General features: G+C 36.4%; 1 protein-coding gene across 1 annotated transcript in view; it reads left to right on the top strand.

The window, feature by feature from the left end:
• The window catches only part of LOC106875007 (tyrosine-protein kinase STK), a 433,941-nt gene that overhangs the window by 368,586 nt on the left and 42,855 nt on the right, over positions 1–22,500 (top strand). The window contains exons 3-4 of the mRNA XM_089348411.1: positions 2,706–3,150; positions 20,999–21,102. Of these exons, the coding sequence (XP_089204537.1) occupies positions 2,706–3,150; positions 20,999–21,102 (549 nt within the window). The remainder of the gene's footprint in view (positions 1–2,705; positions 3,151–20,998; positions 21,103–22,500) is intronic.

The following is a 22,500-nucleotide window of genomic DNA, read 5'->3' as shown; positions in this document are numbered from 1 at the left end:
CAGGTGTGGAAGCAAGGTCTAGAATTGAAGGGCCTTAGAGTCAACCCAGCTAAAACCAAAATCCTAATAAGTAGGAAGGTAGATAAAACACAAACCCCTTCAGGTAGATGGCCCTGCTCAGTATGTAGAAAAGGAGTAGGTAGTAACTCTATAAGATGTACCCGGTGCAAGCTATGGGCACATAAGAGGTGCAGCAACATCAAAGGCAGGTTAACTAGCAAGTTAGTTTTTGTTTGTGGCAGATGTTCAGGTGCAATAAAGACTGTAAACAAACAGGAAACAACTTCTATCTCATTCCAGGGTGAAAAACTAGAGGTAGTCGATAGCTTCCGCTATCTGGGCGACCAAGTTAGTAGTGGGGGTGGGTGCGCTGAAAGTGTAGCTGCTAGAATAAGAATAGCCTGGGCAAAGTTTAGAGAGCTCTTACCCCTGCTGGTGACAAAGGGACTCTCACTCAGAGTAAAAGGCAGACTGTATGACGCATGCGTACGAACAGCCATGCTACATGGCAGTGAAACATGGGCTGTAACTGCTGAGGACATACGTAAGCTCGCAAGGAATGAAGCCAGTATGCTCCGTTGGATGTGTAATGTCAATGTGAATACCCGTCAGAGTGTAAGTATCTTGAGAGAAAAGCTGAACATTAGAAGCATCAGTTGTGGCGTGCAAGAGAGACGATTGCGCTGGTATGGACATGTGGTGAGAATGGATGAGGATAGCTGCGTGAAAAAGTGCCACACCCTAACAGTTGAGGGAACCCGTGGAAGAGGTAGGCCCAGGAAGACCTGGGCTGAGGTGGTGAGGCAAGACCTTCGTACATTGGGCCTCACCGAGGTGATGACTACTGACCGAGACCTTTGGAAATGTGCCGTGCGTGAGAAGACCCGGCAAGCCAAGTAAGATCGTTGCCAGTGCCCCTGGACTGGTTCTTGTGCGGGTGGCACATGAGATGCACCATTTTGAGCGTGGCCGTTGCCAGTACCGCCTGACTGGGTCCCGTAGGATTTTCAAGCGAGATCGTTGCCAGTGCCCCTGGACTGGCTTGTGCGAGTGGCACATAAAAGACACCATTTCGAGCGTGGCCGTTTTCGTGCGGGTGACACGTAAAAGCACCCACTACACTCTCTGAGTGGTTGGCGTTAGGAAGGGCATCCAGCTGTAGAAACTCTGCCAAATTAGACTGGAGCCTGGTGTTGCCATCTGGTTTCACCAGTCCTCAGTCAAATCGTCCAACCCATGCTAGCATGGAAAGCGGACGTTAAACGATGATGATGATGATGATGATGATGATGATGATGGTGAGCTGGCAGAAACATTAGCATGCTGGGCAAAATGCTTAGTGGTATTTCATCTGTCTTTGTATCTGAGTTCAAATTCTGCCAGGGTCGACTTTGCCTTTCATCCTTTCGGGGTCAATAAATTAAGTACCAGTTGTGTATATTGGGGTCGATCTAATCGACTGGTCCCCTCCCCCCAAATTTCAAGCCATGTTCCTCGAGTTGGCAGTTTAGTAGTGACCGAGTTATTTTATTCGGTTCTTTTTTTTCTTTTAGATAATTGAAACAAAGGCAGTGTATTTCGATAGAAATATGGTAACAAAGAGGATAACCATGGCAATTTGCCTACCTACTTTTCAAACTTCATTCCACACCCACTTTGTCCAAGAGAAACATGGCAAGGAGAGATTATTTTTGCCATTGAACTAAGACTATTCATTTATTATATGATAATACTAGTTCAGTATTATTGATAACACATTATTTGAAGCATAAGATTTATCAACAAATGATTTATAATGAAGGAAGGAGAGATGTCATCTGTTTCTTACTTTGTTGTTTAAATTTCACTACCATTAACCTTGTATTCTAATATAGCTGTTCTGGTTTAGCCCCAGGTCAGTTTCAATCAAGCAAGCTAATGATCAAAAGCATTCCATTTGTAACCATGTTATTTTTCAGTCTCAATGCACCCAAGACCAACTACATTGGTAAATGTCTTTTTGTAAGATGGTTATAATTTAAGAGAGATTTGACTGCTATTTCTATTCCCAGCAGGTTAAGCAACCATGTCAAAGCTCTTTCAGCAGCTTAGTTTATATGTCAAGTATTTAACTATTTTTTCATTATCTTCTCACTTTCCAGATTCTTTTAAAAGTTTGAATCAAATCTAAGTGTTTTCTATTGTTCTCTTGGTACATAAGGAGTCAAAAAGCATTTGCAGGTCGCTTTCTTAACGATAATTACTCATAAAACAGAACCCACTTGTAACTACTTAAATGATTTATAACCACTTAAATTGCTATGAAGCACAATTCTAAGCTGATGGTTTTGCTTGAATTTTTACCATAGATCAATTAAAAACTCAAGTGTTAGCAATTTTGCACACCAGCTACAAACTGTTTTTTATTGCAATTATTTTCTTCACACTTCTCAGATTTTACAAAACAATATTGTGATCATTAGTTACTTTCTTAACGAAAATTTCTCTACTCTGGTGTTAATCATTTAGACATAGTGGAATTTTAACCTGACACTTAATATATCCATTGTTATTTTTTCTGGTTCCTTCAAACAGACATGGTACTTCTCTTGCAGGCTTCATTTTCATGTTAACCTCTTCATTCTTGATATGTGTTTAATTTATGCTACATTTTGTTTGTATCATTTTTTTTTTAATTAATTCTTTTATTAATTTTTCTTTTTCAGAATGGCTAAAAATGGCTAAAGCTGGCCAATACACCTTAAAGGAGAAGATACAAGAAGAATTTTTGGAATGTAAAATTTGTTTTGAACCTTATGTGAAACCCAAAGCCCTTCCTTGCTTGCATTCATTTTGTGCAGAATGCCTAAAGGATTATGTTCGAAAAAATCCTGACAAAAACGCTATGCGTTTTTGCTGTCCAATTTGCCGGAAGGAGATACCAATGCCACCTAGAGGCATCGATGACTTCCAAGACAATTTCTGGCTTCTTAGCCTCTCTAATTCTTTGGAAGAAGGCGAAGATGAATGCCGCACTTCTTGCAATGGTAAAAATGCACGTAGTAATGTGTGGACAACTCAAAAATGGAATCACCAAGCAAAAAATGTAACTACAGCATCAAACCCATTGTATCCACCCTCATTCCAAGAACTAAAACTCCGTGGATTTGAGTAAGTTGTTCATAATTTTTTTTTATCTGATGTTAAGAAACCATTGTTGTGTTGGTTGTCACATTTGCTTTACTTCCTTGTAGATTTAATAAAACTAAATAGCACAAGAGTAATGTACAACAGTGAGGAAAGTAAACAGTATTAGTTATATACTGGTTCAATCCAGTTCAGTTATTTTGTTTTCCTTGCTGAGTCTGGAGGAAGGGGCAATGCACATGACTTTCTATGTTGTCCATGACCGAAAAGCTTGGTATCATTAATATTCCATTGAAACTGTTGTGAGTCAACACCATCAGAGAAGACATGAGCTAGAAGAAGATTGCAGGAGGCCAATGTTCAGGAGGAGGAAGGACTGAGTATATAGGGTAGTGGTGGGTGCAACTAGAGTGATAGGAGTGGGGAAGACTAGTAAGTCAGGGATGCTTGAGTGGAGGAGGTACTAGTCCAGCCACTTCGTGGAACAGAGGCCATTTCACTTTGGCCTCTGTTCCTCAGAGGCCATAGTATACAAATATACTTGTCCTTCCCCTTCTCCTTTAGAAATCTATGACCTTGTGCTAGTGTATGTAATCATTATTTTGGGGTGGTCAAGAAGCTTCTGAGACAGTGAAATTGCTTACTGCTCAATTGAATATCCCCCCCAAAAAGTCATGAAGACCCACAATTCCACAGCTAACTCATTTCTAATATCCCTAGCACTTCCTAATTAAGAAATTATTATTATTATTACTCTTTTTAATTGTTTATTGCTGTAATTGTTGTTGTTGTTAATCTTGTTAATCAATTTCCACCATTGATTAGTTTTCAGTTTTCAAAAACAACATTGGTTACAAAAATATAATTTGATCAGATATTCTTATCCTGTGATCTTTGAACTATTATTATTAAATTTCAAGAGCTCAGTCATTTATACAATAACCCAAGTTTATTTAACCCTTCATAACCATATTTTTAATTGAAATATGCTTTCTATTTGTTTTTAATCCAAGAATTCAGATGGGTTTAGTAAAATATCATCATTATAGTTTTAATGTCTACATAGGCACAGGAGTGGCTGTGTGGTAAGTAGCTTTCTTACCAACCACATGGTTCTGGGTTCAGTCCCACTGTGAGTAGATTTGGTAGATGGAAACTGAAAGAAACCCATCGTATGTATATATATATGTATTTGTGTTTATGTCTCTGTCACTTAGCAGTTTGGCAAAAAGAGACCAATAGAATAAGTACTAGGCTTACAAAAGAATAACACCTGGGCTTGATTTGTTCAACTAAAGGCAGTGCTCCAGCATGACCGCTGTTAAATGACTGAAGCAAATAAAAGAATAAAAGAATATTCATACTTGCATGGATCAGGCAAGAGCATGTGTTGGGGAAGAGCTTTTATGGCTGGATGCCCTTCTTGATGCCAACTCTCATCTCCAACTCTGCAGACATGGCTAAGAACAATACTGTATGAACAAGTCTTTAGTTCACAAAGATTGCTCAACATGTCTAGATATGTCAACAAGCCTGGACATGCTTTTTCAATATCAATCATCATCATAATAATCATTTAATGTTCATCTTCCATGCTAGAATGGGTTGGACAGTTTGGCAGAAGCTGGCAAACCAGAGAGCTGCACCAAGCTCCAATCTGTTTCGGCATGATTTCTGTGGTTGAATGTCCTTCCTAACACCAACCACTTTACAGAGTGTACTGGATGCGTTTTATGTGGCACCAGCACCAGCGAGGTATATTCAGCATAGCTTTTATAGCTGGATGCACCTCCTAAGGCTAACCACTTTTCAGAGTGTACTGGATGCAGTGGGGTGAGATCCAGGATGTTTTTTTTTGGATGTTGCCCAAAGGTTTTGAGAAAAATCGCAATTCGTAACAAATGGAGCCATTTGTATGTATTCTAACTTTGTTGTGGCAGACCATATGCATACGAAACAGAAATACTATGAAACTGCTGGAAATAAAATAACAATGTTATTATATTTGCAACAGTGCAGTGAGTATTGATTTACCTATGGAAAACTACACTTGTGTATCATCATCATCATCGTTTAACGTCCATCTTCCATGCTAGCATGGGTGGAATGGTACCACAAGAGCTGGCCAGGCCGAAGCCTGCACCAGACTTCTGTGACTATTTTGGCAGGATTTTTACAGCTGGACGCCCTTCCACTCAGCCAACCACTCAGCTAAGTGGACTTAGTGTTTTTTATGTGGCACATGCACAAGCAAAGTGAGTAGTGCTTTTTACACGGCACAAGCACAGGTGAGGTCAGTTTTAGCAAGGTTTTTACAGCTGGATGCCCTTCCTAACACCAACCCTGCAGCAGAGTTGACTTAGTGCTTTATCATAACTTAATAACATGGAAAAAAATATAACCATTATTAAAGTTCAAGCTTGTATTTTCAAAATTTGGTCCCGCTTTTTTGGCATCGACTTGGCTAGAAAGAGTGTTGCCCAGGCAACTAGGGCAATAATCCCTGTATCCGCCACTATAAGTGAATGACACCATCCGTATGAACAGTGAGACCTTTGTTAACAATCACTGAATACATGTGATGACGAAGGGAAATCTGAACACATTTGCAAAAACACACAAACACACATACATATACATTTACATATGGAGATAAGTATACATCAGACTTCTTCCAGTTTTCATCTCCTGAATCCACTCACAAGGATTTGATTAACCTGAGGGTACCATAGAAAGCTTTTGCCCAGGGTGCCACACAATGGGATTGAACTTAAAACTGTGTGGTTGGGAAGTGAAATTCTTTACCACACAGCCATGTCTGGGCCTACAAGGATTTAGTAAAATGATTTTGTCCTAATTAAGCTGGTGCTTGAGGTACATAGCTTAACAAAGTGTTCTTAAAATTGATGGGAGTTTTTTCTTAATTTAAATTTGAACATTTTAATAAAAGAAGTGTTGTATACAGAAATTAGAATCAGAAGCAGTCCATAGTGAGTTGGCATCAAAAGGGTCAATCTTTTAAAAATTGTTTCTTTGATTTATTTATTTTTTCTTTAAAAATATGTTAATTGGCTTAAAAAATAGTCTGTTATTTTTTTTTCCTTGAAAAATGTGGCTGTTATGTAGAGTATGGTACATTAAAAAAAAAACAAAAAAACATATGGCTGTTTGCTTGGTGTATGATGCAAATTTCAGATATAACATTCAATGGATTTCTTTGATAAAGGGCAATAAAACTACTTTGGTTATGGAGATAGAGAAAAATGTCTGACTATCAGATAGAGACAAATTTATATCAGTGCTGATCATTTTGTGCTTAGAAGGCATTCATTGCACTTATAAGCATTACTCCACTCCTATACATGCTCGAACACACACACATACTGTTATACATCTAATTCTATTTCACTGAGTCTGTCATAAAACAGTATTTTAGCTTTTTTGATGATGTAGTTTGTTTTTTTCTTTCCAAATAAAGAGTCAGTGTGTGCTTAAGAAGCTTGCATTCCCCAACCATTTGGTCCCGAGTTCAATCCTTCATGTGGCACCTTGGGCAAGTGTTTTCTACTATAGCCTCGAGCCGACCAAAGTCTTATGAGTAGATTCGGTGGACAAAAACGGAAAGATGCCTCCTCGTGTGTATGTGTATGTGTGTGTGTGTGCACGCACGTGTATGTGTGTGAGTTGTCTTCAATAATCATGACATCACATGATTATTGTATACAAGTGTCACTTTATCTGTGTCATAAAACCCCCTCCACTTAAAAGACTATCCTCATGGGAGGTGCCACATAAAAATCCCCCAGTGCACTCTACAGAGTGGTTGGTGGGGTATTGGGAAGGGCATCCAGCCATAGAAACCATGCCAGAACAGACAATGGAACCTGGTGCTGCTCCTGGCCATACCAGCTCCTGTCAAACCACACAACTCCCGCCAGCATGGGAAACAGATAGTAAGTGATGATGATGATGACTATTATTATTTAGGACAATCATAATGCAGCGAGCTGGCAGAATCATTAGCATACTGGGCGAAATGCTTCACAGCAATTCACATTCTGAGTTCAAATTGTGCCAAGGTCAGCTTTGCCTTTCATCCTTTCAAAGTCAATAAAATAAGTACCAGTTAGGCTCTGCAGTCAATGGTATGGCCCTAACAGCATGGATGACTACCTTGTGATTGCTTACTCTTTTACTTGTTTCAGTCATTTGACTGTGGCCATGCTGGAGCACTGCCTTTAGTTGAACAAACCAACCTCAGGACTTACTCTTTGTAAGCCTAGCTGTCAAGCGATGATGGAGGGACAAACACAAACACACATACATACATACATACATATATATATATATATATATATATATATATATATATATATATATATATAATACAAAGAATATATATACATATATATATATATATATATATATATATATACGATGGGCTTCTTTCAGTTTCCATCTACCAAATCCACTCACAAGGCATTGGTCGGGCCAAGGCTATAGTAGAAAACACTTGCCCAAGGTGCCACACTGTAGGACTGAACCTGGAACCATGAGGTTCGGAAGCAAGCTATTTGCCACACAGCCACTCCTGCACCTTGTCCAAATGTTTTGCAAAATACTTCTGTGCAAATGCCCTGACCTATCACATTGATAATTTAAATGATGTTAGTATTTGTCTTCTCTGTCAGAAGTGACTTTTACTTTCTATTTCTTGCAAATTAATGAAAAAGAAAAAAAAAATTGTAAAAAAATATTTTAAAAAAATTTTAAAAAGCAGTGACAAAGCAATGAAAAATTTCTGCTCATGTACAACTGGAAAAGTATAAGAAGTGATAAAAGTAGGGAAGTTTAGGAAAATAAAAACATATTGGTTTTGATTTCTGAGAAGCTGAAGTGGAAAGATTCATGTCTCAGGAGTGTTGGATTTTTTTTCTTGATAGAAATTATATTTTCAAATTTGTACACTAAAATCAGTCAATATAGGAAAGAGAAAGAGTGAGGAGAGAGAGAGAGAGTTCCTCTCCAACATTATTCCAACCAATGAACAAATTCTCTGGAGATTCAAATACATTTACCACTTGCCAATTGCTAAAACTTCATAATTTTCGCAGACAGATTGAAAGAACAAGTTAGGTGAGTGTCGTGATTTAATTATGAAGTTGACTTTTGTGAAAATTTGTGTTTTGTTAATGGAGTTAAGGAAATCAAAATCCTGACGTCCTTAGACTGGATTCCATTCTATTCTGTTGCAATTATTTTAGATTGGTTTCAGGGTGTGGTTAACATACTTAATAGTCTTAACTACTTAGCAAATAGGACTTTGTTGCTACAGCTAAAGAGATGTAGTAACTTAATTTGGCCAGGCGTGTGATGTAGGCATTCTGATTAATTAAGCGTGTGTTCTGATTTAGAAGGTGGTGATGTATTTTGATCATGAACCAGAACACACATGCATGCGTATGCACACACACACATGTGTGTGCACACGCACATGCGTACACACATGCACACACTAAGGGTGGGGACACTTTAGTCAGAGAATGGTAAGGTGACTGATGTGATTCAGTCAACATCATCATCATTCATCATCGTCGTTTAATGTCCGCTTTCCATGCTAGCATGGGTTGAATGATTTGACTGAGGACTGGTGAACCAGATGGCTACACCAGGCTCCATCTGATTTGGCAGAGTTTCTACAGCTGGATGCCCTTCCTAATGCCAACCACTCTGAGAGTGTAGTGGGTGCTTTTACGTGCCACTGGCACGAAGGCCAGTCAGGCGGTTACTGGCAACGGCCACGCTCGAAATGGTGTATTTTACGTGCCACCTGCACAAGAGCCAGTCCAGGGGCACTGGCAACGATCTCGTTCAGTATCTTTACAGCAGGGTTTCTCAACCATTTTTTTACCTATGGACCCCACTTTGATTTTTATTTTACTCAAGTGGACCCTCTTGGCCATTCATCATCATCATCATCTAACGTCCATTGTCGATGCTGGCGTGGATTGGATGGTTTGACCAGGGCTGGCACGCTGGAAGGCTGCACCAGACTCCGGTTTGATTTGGCATGGTTGTCTACGGCTGGATGTCCTTCCTAATGCCAACCTCTCCGAGAGTGTAATGGGTGTTTTTACATGTCACTTGTATGACACCGGTATCTGCCACAACTACGATTTTGCTTGGCTTGATGGGTCTTCTTCTCAAGCACGACATAATGCCAAAGGTCTCAGTCATTGCCTCCGTGAGGCCCAACACTCAATGTTTAAAAATATCCTATTATATTTTTACAATTAAATATTATGAGGAATTGTATAAGAAAAAATGTTAAAATATTTTGTGTATTGTAGAAGTATAACCAATTTATCGCACATAAATTTTAACAGCAAAATCTCATATGGACCCCTAGGGGTTTCTGCTGTAAACCACTGATTTACATGGACATTATTAGGGTATTTATTAAAGTGAAATCCTTTTTTCTCAATTTCTCTTTTATAATTGGCAAGTATTATATTCACTTTGATGATTAATAATAGACGTTTTAAGACCAAGGCTTTCATATTAATAAAATAGGACTGTTTATTGCAAAGATACTGGTCTGTTTCTATGATAGACTGCTAAGTTGTTTGGCTATTAACATAAATATTGATCCATTGGGGGAGCAGAACCATCAAGTCATTTTATGTTACTTTAAAGGGTTGGGAGGGGGTACCTCCCTCCTCGCCTAAAAATTTGGAATTCCCTCTTCTTGATTTGTAAGTTTCATATGTTGGCTGTGTCAGATTATTTCTCAATTTCTAACAGAAAAAATAATATATATATGTATATATATATATCCACACACACACACACACACATACGAAAATAGTGCTAATAGTTCCTATAAAATACCATATCTTGGAACTATTTTATGGTAATTGAATCAATTATCGTAAAATATCATCATGAACTTGCATTTAGTTAATAGCTGTCAAAATCTGATTTCAAAGGTCTAATGCATTTTGATTCATTGTGAAATACCAACTGTAGAATTTGGTTTACTAAAAATTAATAGGAGGCATAGCTTGTATAGGTTATGACATTCACAACAACAGGGAGATATGCCATTTATTTCTTGAAATGGGGGAAAAAAAGGAATTTTTGCATGTTATTCTTTTTAATCTGGGAAGAAAAAAGAATAAATGAAAAAATAAAAACGTAATAAATTCCCGAATCCAACCATCAACTTTGGTACAAAATCTTGATGCATTAATTGGTATAGAATTTGAGAGAAAGGAAACAGCTTTTAGTTAGTCGCGTTTGTAGCCAGATCTACTAAGTCAAGTTTTCAACTAAAAAGTTATGTTTACTTTGGAGAATATTATATAAGCAGGCTATATATATGCATCATCATCATCATCCAGCATTTTAAATCTGGGTTTTGTCCCTGGTGACAGAGGTGGCCAGATCTACCTCAATGCCATAGCAACTGAGGTAGGCATGTGCAGCCCACCCCAACCTTTGGGCTGGCTGGCTGATGCCCATTCTCCTTTGCTAGCATGAGGCTCTTTTGGAGCTGGGTTTTCTACGGGGAGCATGCTCTTGCTTACCCCAACCTCAGTTTCTAAATATTTAGCTAATTGAAGCAATCAAGAAGTAAATATTAGAAAATAAAAGAAAAAAAAAATGAAGTTTTCTTTCTGAAACTGGGATTAAAAGTTCTAATTCTAGTTGTATTATAATATAATGTATTTAACTACCTGAACCTGACTTTGAATTTTTAATGAATATAGAAATATATTAAGCTGAGTATCCATATTATGCAAACAACCTTCTAATTGGCTTGATTATATGTGAAAACAGTACAACTGTCTAGTATTCTTCACAGCATGTATATAAATATGTTTTGTCATGTGAACATATATGTGTGTGTGTGTTTGTGTGTGGCATGTAAAAAGCACCATTCAAGCATGGTCATTGCCAGTGCCACCTGACTGGCTCCCGTGCTAGTGGCATGTAAAAAGCACCCACTACACTCTCGGAGTAGTTGGCATTAGGATGGGCATCCAGCTGTAGAAACTTTGCCAGATCAGATTGGAGCCTGGTGCAGCCTTCTGGCTTGCCAGTCCTCAATCAAATTGTCCAACCCATGCCAGCATGGAAAGCAGACGTTAAACGATAACGAAGATGATGATGATATATATGTATACAGAGAGAGAGAGAGAGAGGGAGAGAGATATGTGTGTACTTGTGTATACATCACTATATAAATAACATTTTTTTACATGTATTCACATATGTAGTATATATAATGGGTGCATGCATATTAAAACAGACTCCACCTAGTAACTCAAGTCAATGTTAATATCACACACACACACACACACACACACACACACACACACACACACACGCACGCGCGCGCGCGCACGGCATTATTCATTCTTTCTACTTTATATACTCATTGCTTGCTGTCTTTGAAGCTGTTGTTTTTGTAATTTTATTTACATTTCAATTCAGTGATAATAATATTTACGTTCTAAAGAGTCTCCTAATTTATTAATTATATGCAGCTTTTTTCAAAGCTTGTGAGCAATTAACATAGATAAATGGGTTCACACTTTTGTTGTCATCGTTTTTTTTGTTTTGTTTTTTTTTTTATGTTAGAGATGAAGAAACATCGCAGCTTTTAATTTTTCTCCACTCTTTCATGATCTTTCTCATTCCCTCTGCCTCCGATCTCTTTCCCCCCCCCTCCCTCCTGTTTTTGTTTTCGTTTTCAAATGCCATTGTTTGTATATCTATGAGTGTATCTATGAGTGTATGCATGTGTGCGTGCATGTTATGTATGTATGTATGTATGTATGTAGGTATGTATGTATTTATGTATATTCATATGTATACACACATACACACAGATATTCACACACATCCACCCTCTTATATATAAGTGTATGTATGTATGTATGTAAATATGTATGTTGTGTGTATGTGTGTGTGTGTGTATCTATACTCATATTCACACACATCCACTCTCCACACATCGAACCATATCTGTCTCTGTGTGTGCATGTTATGTATGTATGTATGTGTGTGTATGTATGTATGTATGTAGGTATGTATGTAGGTATGTGTGTGTGTATGTATTTATGTATATTTATATGTACACACACACACACACAGATATTCACACACACACACACACACAGATATTCACACACATCCACTCTCCTATATATAAGTGTATGTATGTATGTAAATGTGTGTGTGTGTGTGTGTGCATGTTATGTATGTATGTATGTGTGTGTGTATGTATTTATGTGTGTATGTATGTATGTATGTAAATATGTATGTTGTGTGTGTGTTTATGTATGTATATATATACTCATATTCACACACATTCACTCTCCACACATCCAACCGTATCTGTGTGTGTGTGTGTGTGTGTGTGCATCCATATATGAATAAGCTTGTGTAGCAGTGCAAATGAATGAATGCGTAAGTGAAGGAGATGTGCAAATGAACACATGTCCTGCAGAACAAAATATTATTTTCCTGCAAGATAGTTCCTCTAAAAACTGCATGTGCGTATCGAAATGGTTTACTCCACTCCACAAATAAGAGTTTAGTCTTCTAACTTACAATAATAATATACATTGAAAGCAAAACTGGTTTCTCTTGTTATTAAAATCATCTTCATTTCAGTGGATTCCTATTATATGAAGAGGTATTTGCTGACATCTTCGTCATATGGTCGTTATGAAGGATCATCAGTGTTTAAAACTACTTACAATTATAACACACTTATGAATACTTTAAACACTACATATGTCCCTTAGTAATTATGTTACCACTTGTAATAGTGTCTCTTATAATTAATGTAATTGCTTCATTTCTTTGATAATGAAGTCTTGATACATTTCATAGAAAATTTTAATCAAATTTTGTAATGAAAGTATAAAGAAGACAAAAATTGATGTGCCCCAGTATGGCCAAAGCTAAATGGTTGAAACATCTTTATGACTGGAGTGGCTGTGTGATAAGAAGCTTGCTTCCCAACCCCATGGTTCTGGTTTCAGTCCCACTGTGTGGCCAACCAAAGTCTTGAGAGTGGATTTGGTAGATGGAAACTGAAAGAAGCCATCATATATATATATATATATATATATATATATATATATGTATGTATGTATGCATGCAGGCTCTAATCTGATCTGGCAAGGTTTTTACAGCTGGATACCCTTCCTAACACCAATCACTCAGAGACTGTAGTTGGTGCTATCATCATCATCATTATCATCTATTCTCCATGGTGACATAGGTTGGATGGTTTACAGGAGCTGGCTAGGAAGAAGATTGCACCAGGCTTCAGTGTGCTTTGGCATGGTTTATTACTGCCGGTTGCTCTTCCTAACATCATCATCCTTGCGGATACACACACACACACACGTGTGTGTGTGTGTGTCTGTGTTTGTCTCTCACCACCACTTGACAAGTGTTGGTTTGTTTACATCCCCATAATTTAGCGGTTCAGCCTAAGAGGCCGATAGAATTAGTACCAGGGTTTTAAAGAAATAGGTCCTGGGATCAATTCATTTAACTAAAAAATTTTCCAAGGTGGTACCCCAGCATGGCCACAGAAAAGCTAAAAGTTAAAAGACAACCAAGTCAAATACTAAGGTTGATTTAATATTCCTATTAAAGCCTCCTAGCTTTGCATGGAATTATAATAGAAGACTTGAGACTTAGAAGTGAAAATGCCATAAAAACAACCTGGTATTGATTATCTTACTATAAAGGTTTACCAGTATATTTATTCATCTCGTGCACCTTACATATGCATGGCTCTGTGATTAGTTCTCAGCTGGAAGATGTTTAAATACAACTTTAGCAATATAAAGTTTTACTGTGCCTCATAAAATGTGGAACAAGTTATTCATATGAAAATTAGAGGGAAAAAAAAATTATTTAAAATAGTGAAAGTCAAGTTAAACTGTAACGAGCAACTGAAACAAAATTTCAGGTTACAGTGGAGATTTTATTAACTTTTACTAATTTACATGTCTAATTAGAACTGAAGCTAGACTGTTATGCGAATGGCCTACTAAAATATCTGCTTCAGGTTTTACAGCTTGGTTGGTAGGTTGGCATTTCACTTGGTTGGGTTGGTTGATACCTCTCACTTGCAATGTCTCGTTCATAATCTTGCGTATAACATAAATGCAGTTAAATAACAGCCTTGCGAAAATTAATCATATATGTTAATTGCCAGGAATGTTGCAGAAAGGAAACTAAAGATGGCAAGGGAAGCAACAATGGCAGCAGCCATCATGATGAAAGCAACAATGGCGGTAATAGTGATGAAGATTGCAACAATAACATTGGTGGTGTTAATGCACTGCTGTCTCACTCAATAATAATAATAATAATAATAATAATAATAATAATAATAATAATAGCAATAATAATAAACATGGGTGTTTTGTTCATCATCTGTAAACAAGCCTTATTCAAGGACCTCTTGTGCAAGATGGGCTACTTGAGCTGAAGAAAATTCTAACTGGGCCCCACCTGCAAGGTCATGCACTGTTTATCTTGATGTAAGATCACCACGTTGCGCACATGTGGTCGTGATGCATGTGCCTGGTGTATCCTTATCTGATGCGTAGCCGTGATGGATATACTGGGCTTTGTATAATTGTACTCTAGTGTCACTTTGATGGAATGCACTGCTCTCTCACTCAATAATAATAATAATAAACATGGGTGTTTCGTTTATCATCCTTTAGCAACCCTTATTCAGGGACCTTTTGTGTGAGATGGGCTACTCGACTTCAAGAAAATTCTAACAAGACCTCACCTGCAATGTCATGCGCTGTTTGTCTTGATATGAGATCACCATGTCGTGCACATATAGTTGTGATGCATATGCCTGGTGTACACTTATGGGATGGGTAGTCACAATGGGTATACTGGGCTTCATATATTTGTATCCCAGTGTCACTTTGATGGCATGCACTGCTCTCTCATTCAATAATAATAATAACTATTTCTAACTGTAGCAGAAGGGCATACATTTTTGGATGGAAGAGTAGTGTCAGTTGTAATGATTGCAGTAGATTGAATGTTACCTTATTTTATTGATCCTGGAAAAATGGAAATAAACTCTGCTTTGGTGGGATTTTAACAGAGACAGCAATGCCACTAAACATCATAACACACTGTGGTTAGTGTTAGGAAGGGCATCCAGCTGCAGAAACTTTGCCAGATCAGATTGGAGCTTGGTGCAGCCTTCTAGCTCGCCAGCCCACAGTCAAACTGTCCAACCCATGGAAAGCAGGACGTTAAACACCGATGAAGATGATTGTGTCATTGCAAATAAGTTATAAATCCTTTAACTCAGATCTGGTAATTTAAACAAATATGTCACTTTGACTTCACTTCTGTTCTTTACCGCATATCTAATTGGATTATCTTTGTTATTGCAATAATCACTAACCTCCATTTGTTTTTGTATTGTTTGCAGTATGTATGTATAAACACGTTTGTCTGTGTCAATATGTTCTAGGGTAATGATCTTCTTCTTCTTCTTCTTCTTCTCCTCCTCCTCCTTCTTTTTCTTCTTCTTCTTCTTCTCACCACTACCACCATTATTATTATTATTATTATTATTATTATTATTATTATTTTATGTTTGACTTTTGTTTTGCATTTGTACAAGTTGGCTCCAAGTCTCACCCAGAGACCTCAAGAGACAACAAGTTAGAAGTTCATGTAGGTGTTATGCCTAGGGTACCATATATTTGGATTTGTACAGTTTTGTTCAAGTGAATGTTTAAGAAACCATAAGAAAATTATGTGTTTGCTTTAAAATTTGAGATCACATAGACAGTATTTTACGTAGGATATGGGCAGTTTCCATGAGCACTATCTTTTGAACTTCAGCCATTTTGGGGTTTCCTGGTATCTGAGCTAGGTAGTAATTAGCCCGTTTCGCTGTCATTCCCAGGGCACCTATGACAATAGGTATTGTTTTCGTCTTCAGATTCCACATTTTGCTAATTTCTATTTCAAGATCTTTATATTTGCTCAGTTTTTGGTAGGTCTTGACAGATACGTTTATATCGATTGGGACAGTCATATCAATGAGGAGGCATGATTTTTGTCTGAAGTCTTTCAGTATGATGTCTGGCCTATTTGCGTCTATCTTTCTGTCAGTTTGAATGGTGAAGTTCCAGAGGAGTGCAATGTGATCATTTTCAAGTACTGGGGGTGGTTTGTGTTCCCACCAGTTTTTATCATGGGGCAAGTCCAGGTTTTTGCATATTACCCAGTGTTGTTGTTGTTATTATTATTATTATTATTATTATTATTATTATTATTATTATTATCATTATCATTATCATTATCATTATCATTATTATTATTATTATTATTATTATTATTATCATTATCATTATCATTATTATTATTATTATTATTATTATTTATGATTCATTTGGTGTTTCAATAATTTTATATTCAGCATGTAAAACTTGTTTTTTTAAACAATCTTTGTGATTTTTACTTATTGCTATTATCAATTTGTTTTCAATATGGATTCATTTGTCATCTATGGCTATATCAACTTGCAGTGTAAACTCTGTATATATATATTAGCTTGTATGATTATTTGTTTGTATCTTAGTCTACATATGCTTCTGTGTTATACACCATCTATTGTTATTTTTATATTTTTCTTTCCGTGGCTCCTACATTAATCTTAATATAGTGTCTGGTTTAAAGTGCCTAACTTAATATTATCATTATTGATATTGGTGGTAGTAGTAGTAGTAGTGGTAGTAGCAGCAGCAGCAGCAGCAGCAGCAGCATTGCTATTATTGTTATCATTTTTGTTTTTATTTTCTATTTTTACCGAACTTTTTATCAGAATGCTACCTTTTCTTTTGAACACAAATGTTTGGAATGCAGGAATTAGACGTCTACATGAAAAGCTTTATGTATTCATTGCTTGGGTGACTTGCATTGCAAAGGATGTAGTAGTATATTACACTGCTTTATATTTTTTTTATTTATTTATTTATTTTTTTTTTTTAGACTCTTATCTCCATCACCTTGTTCTCTTTCATCTATTTATCCAGCAATTTCTATTTTCCATGTTAACAATCAAGTGAAAGTAAATACGAAGGAAATGATTGTCTGGCTCAACTAGTTTATTTGTGACTTCCAACAGATGCTGATTCAGCTTATGGAGGAGTGTTCAGCTAGAAAACTGCTCTAAAGAAAACAAACAAACACTATAAGTAAAACTGTTAAATATGCACCATATCAAAAGCAAAATGAACAATGATGAGTTTCAAGGAAAATACTTTAGAGACTGATTAGAAAGAAATAAACAAAAACCTCCCATTAAAATGATTGTTAGATTAATTAAGGTGAAAACTCGCTTTGATGGAATGTTATATTTCATCTATTCAGATACCGAATTCTGTGATCTCTGTCGAAATCTGTGTTATATTGATTGATTTTTTAGATAGCGAAACAGCTGTAGAAGTTTTCCCATAATTTACATTTGTTTACTTTTAATTCAATTTAATTCAAAATTAAGTGGAACAAGATTGCCATTCCCTTGCAGGACAGACAGACAAGACTGAATTCTTCGATAGTTTAAAGTGGGCACACACAACTCAGTGTTAAAATCATGCTAAAATTAACTTGACTTTTGGTACTTAAAACAGTTAATATTATAACTACCTATTTTTTTCTTTTACTTGTTTCACTCATTTGATTGTGACCATGCTGGAGCAGCGCCTTTAGACTTATTCTTTGTGAGCCTAGTACTTATCCTATTGGTCTCTTTTGCCGAACCGCTAAGTTACGAGGACATAAACACACGAGCATTGGTTGTTAAGTGATGTGGGGGGGGGACACATTGACATGCAAACATACATGCACACACACACATGCACACACATACACACACACACACACACACACACACACATATATATATATATATATATATATATATATATATGACGGGCTTCTTTTAGTTTCTGTCTACCAAATCCACTCACAAAGCTTTGGTCAGCCCGAGGCTATTGTACTTATTTTATCAACCCTGAAGGAATGAAATACCAAAATTGACCTTGGTAGAATTTGAACTCAGAATGTAAAGACAGACAAAATGCCGCTAAGCCATTGGCTGAGCATGCTATCAATTCTACCAGCTCGCTGCTTTATCATACAACATAATAATGATGGAAGTACAAAGGTGGAAGTTTAAGTTTTTGTTTTTTCCTTTTTCATATTTCTGTCCTTTCTTTTTCCTCACAAAGTTTTGTTATGGTCTTTCTTTAGGTCTTCATGGTTTGGAACAATAAGTACTAGTTTGACTAAGTAGGTTAGTGTGGAACTGACAAGACAATTGATGTAGCAGTTAAATGTGTTGTAATTGCTGCAAATTCCGGTCCTAACTCGAGCAGTTACTCAATAACTTAGCTGCAATAAACTTGCTCTCCAAGACGGAAAAAAAAAACTTTAGTTCTTTACAGCATTGACATTTATAGTAAGGAAATAAAAGGAAAGTGAAAAAAAATGAAAATGTCATTCATTCTGAAAGAGAAAATTGAATTCAAGGAAATATGGAAATATTTAAGAACTTTACAAAATTAAATTGTCATTAGATTAAGTAATTGAGTTTTTGCTGTCAAGTCTATAGCAATGACATTGAAGATTTGTCTTTGCATTACAAGTAACTTTAGAAAATGGTATAACACTAGGCAAAGCGTTTAGCTGATTCACGCTTCTGTAACTTCAGAACTATGTTCAAATCCCACCAGATCTAACTCGATACTTATCTTCAACTGTTTCTAAATTCTGATGCGGATTATGACCGAAACAATATCTGTTTTTTGTGAAGTACTGTGTAGCTGGTCTGTGTGCATTAAATTATCTGTTTAATTCATATTTATATCTGGCTTTTCAGGATAGAAATATTCCTTTTTGATATTGAACCTATGTACACCTACATAACATTGTGTGTGTGTGATGGGGGAGGGCTAAGGGCATGCATCACATCCCGACAACATGGTTTTCGGTTCACTCTCACTGTGTGGCATCTTGGGCAAGTGTATTCTATTTAGCACCAAACTGGCCAAAGCCTTGTGAGTAGATTTGCTAGATAGAAAGTGAAAGTAGCTCATCGTGTGTCTGTGCGTGTCTGTTTGTGCCTCCCTCTCTTGACATCACATGGCACTTGTAAACAAGTGCTACCCTCATACAAGTGATGTCATTCATTTTCAGTCTTCCATAAAAAACATGTCTCACCATGGGAAAATATTGCCTTGTTTGGTAACAGTAAGAGCATCCAGCTATAGAAAATCTGCCTCAAATTCTATCTAATACACGCAAGCTTAGAAAATAGATGTTAAAATATATATTATTTCTCTGCATATGAGCATGTATGCACAAATGTATCCAAGTGTTTATATTTACATATTTTTCCAACTACTATTATAATAATTGGGGATTACCATCTGTAAATTATAAATTTTAATCTTATCTTAATAATTAAAAGAATACTCGATCTGAAATTATTTCATCTATTACTGATCTGCAAAAAAAAAAAAAAAGAGAGAGAAAGAAAGAAAATAAATGATGTTAGTATTACTCACCTTTGCTGAGAGATCTTTCTTTAAATGCACCTGCTGCTAAGGAATAATCAACCAAACATAGAAATAGAAGGATTTAAATGATTTCATCTGAAGCTGAATCTACACACTACAGCTTATCTATAGAGAGCATTGCTAATTTTTTCTTTCATAATGTCTCTTATATTTCATGTATATAATTAGAGAAAGAAATTATTTTTAAATGTCAGAAAGTTATTCCAACAAATTCACAGTATGTTTCTGAGAAAAGCATCTTTCTAAACATGTTTTGACATTTTCTTAAATTAGATTTTTTTTTAAAGTAGTTTTTTTTCTTTTTAATTTGATATGGTCATTTTTAGTTTATTACTAAAATAATGAATAAATTAAGAATTTTGGACTTGTGGAGATTGTTTTCATAACGCCATTTTGTATGAAGGTTGAGCGACATGAAAATAAATTGAACGTGTGTGTGTGTGTGTGTGTGTGTGTAGGGAAAATTTCCTTTGATATATTTTACCATAATTTGAATCTAAGGACTTCACTTAGTACACTTGGTTTAGTTGTATCTGTCAAAAATTGATAGAAACTACCTTCAACGTTATAATCTTATAAAAAAAACAATTGGAACTTCTAATGATGCATAAACATTTAGAAATTCATATAGCCCTGACCATTTGTCATTCAGCAAGATGGCCAAATTGATGGCATACCTTTGAGACAGGTTGGTAGTTTGCATGCTGTAACATTTTCACTATGGTGTATCAGTGGTCAGAATATTTAGCTCTTTTACTAACTCTAGATTATTTTTTTTAAATATCAGGTATGACTGTTTGGTAAGAAGCATGCTTCCTAATCACATGGTTCTGGGTTTCAGAACTATATGGCACTTTGGACAAGTGTCTCCTACTCTAACCCCAGACCAACAAAAGCCTTGTGAGTGGATTTGGTAGCTGTAAACTGAAAGAACTTGTTGTATATATATATATAAGTCTGGAATTTTGGGGATAGGGCCTAGCCGATTACATCAACCCCAAAGGGGTAAAAGGTAAAGTCGACCTTGGTGGAATTTGAATTCAGAAACAATGTACAATAATAATGCAATGTAAGATAATGAAAAAAGCCAGGTGAATTAAGCAGCAGAAGATGGGTGGGGATGGACATAATAATTAACCTGAAATGTTAACAGAGAAAAATTATGCATTTTTATTTACATTTCTTTTCTCTTTTTTTATTTGCAGTTGGTATTTTGGAAAAGTGAGTCGGAATGCTTCTGAAGAATGGCTTCTACATCCTGGTCTTCAGAAAGGCTCTTTTCTTATTCGCCAAGGAGAGGCTCTTCCAGGTAACTAATTTGTTGTCATTTTTCTGTGCCTTATCTGAGTTTGTAATTGTTTGTTTCCCCAGCAATTTCAAGAATCTCCATCTAATTGTGGAATTTCAAATTAGTTTCCATAATAGAATTGCGTGTTTTGGTTCATGATTGGATCATTTGATGAATTGTAATCTTATTGATCTGAGGTTAAATTTGTCTTTAAGATTTCTACATGTATTTTACCAGTTTTGTATGAGAAATGTTTAAGCTAAAAATTAACTGCAATTTAAGACATTTCATTAAAATAATCACTCAGTTTAATTATACATTGTGAACCTCAGCCAAGTATTCTAGTATTGTCGAAATATAATAGCAGAGTTGTCTTTTGTATTTCATTTGTCTCAGTCATTGCACTGTGGCCATGCTGGAGCTCTACCTTGAAAGGTTTAGTCAAGGAGATCAACTCCAACATTTATTTTAAAATCTGGTATTTGTTCTGTTATTCTCTTTTGCCAAATTTCAAAGTTACTGGGACATACACAAACCAACACCAGACACACACACACACACACACACACACACACACACACACACACACACAAATATGTGTATGTGTATAAATATATATATTTCTATATATATATATATATATATATATATATATATATATATGTATGCAGGGTGTGATGGGTAAAATTTTGCCATTTTATATTTTTTATTTTGCACATGTACATTGCTTGTTTTTGATTTTGTCAACTACACAGTATAGTAGGGTCAATCGGGCACCGTTTGTGACAAAAACAGCACCATGGCGCAATTCACTTTGCCAGAAATTTGGAAACGACATGCTGTACTGCTTGGCATTTGCACCAGAAGCTCCAATATGAACATTTGAAAGTGTTTGGGTATCAATCTGAGGACAGTGCAGAGGATTCAGAAAGAGTTGGATGAGTCAAATGATGATTACAAAGGTATGGTAGCTCTGATAAGAAAAGAACTTCTGGATTTGTTGGTGAGATCCAGGCCACGGTTGATAACAATCCCTCCAAGTCAATCAAGTCCATCACCAGGGACATGGGAGTAGTTTCTCATCAAGCAGGTAGTGCATGAAGACATTCAGTATTTCTCATACAAGGTGAGAAAGGGCCAATTTTTATCCCAAGCCATCAAGGACAAGAGGAAAGACCATACTATGAAGCTTTTGAACAAACTCAAGCATCAGAACATGCTTTGGTTTTTCTCCAACAAGAAAAAGTTCTGCCAGGATCAGATGGTGAACACACAGAACAAGCACTGGCTTGCCGTGTCCCCAAAACATGTACTGAGAGTAATAAAAATCAAGCACCCAGTCAACATCACGGTACTTGGAGTGATCACTAGTAATGGCAACATTATGCCTCCAGTCATCTTCCCACATGGCCTCAGACT

The sequence above is a fragment of the Octopus bimaculoides genome, chromosome 3, assembly GCF_046866305.1.
Source record: "Octopus bimaculoides isolate indiv1 chromosome 3, ASM4686630v1, whole genome shotgun sequence".
NCBI classification, from domain to species: domain Eukaryota; kingdom Metazoa; phylum Mollusca; class Cephalopoda; order Octopoda; family Octopodidae; genus Octopus; species Octopus bimaculoides.
The sequence above is the reverse complement of the archived record's forward strand: the minus strand, read 5'-3'. Positions and strand labels throughout refer to the sequence as shown.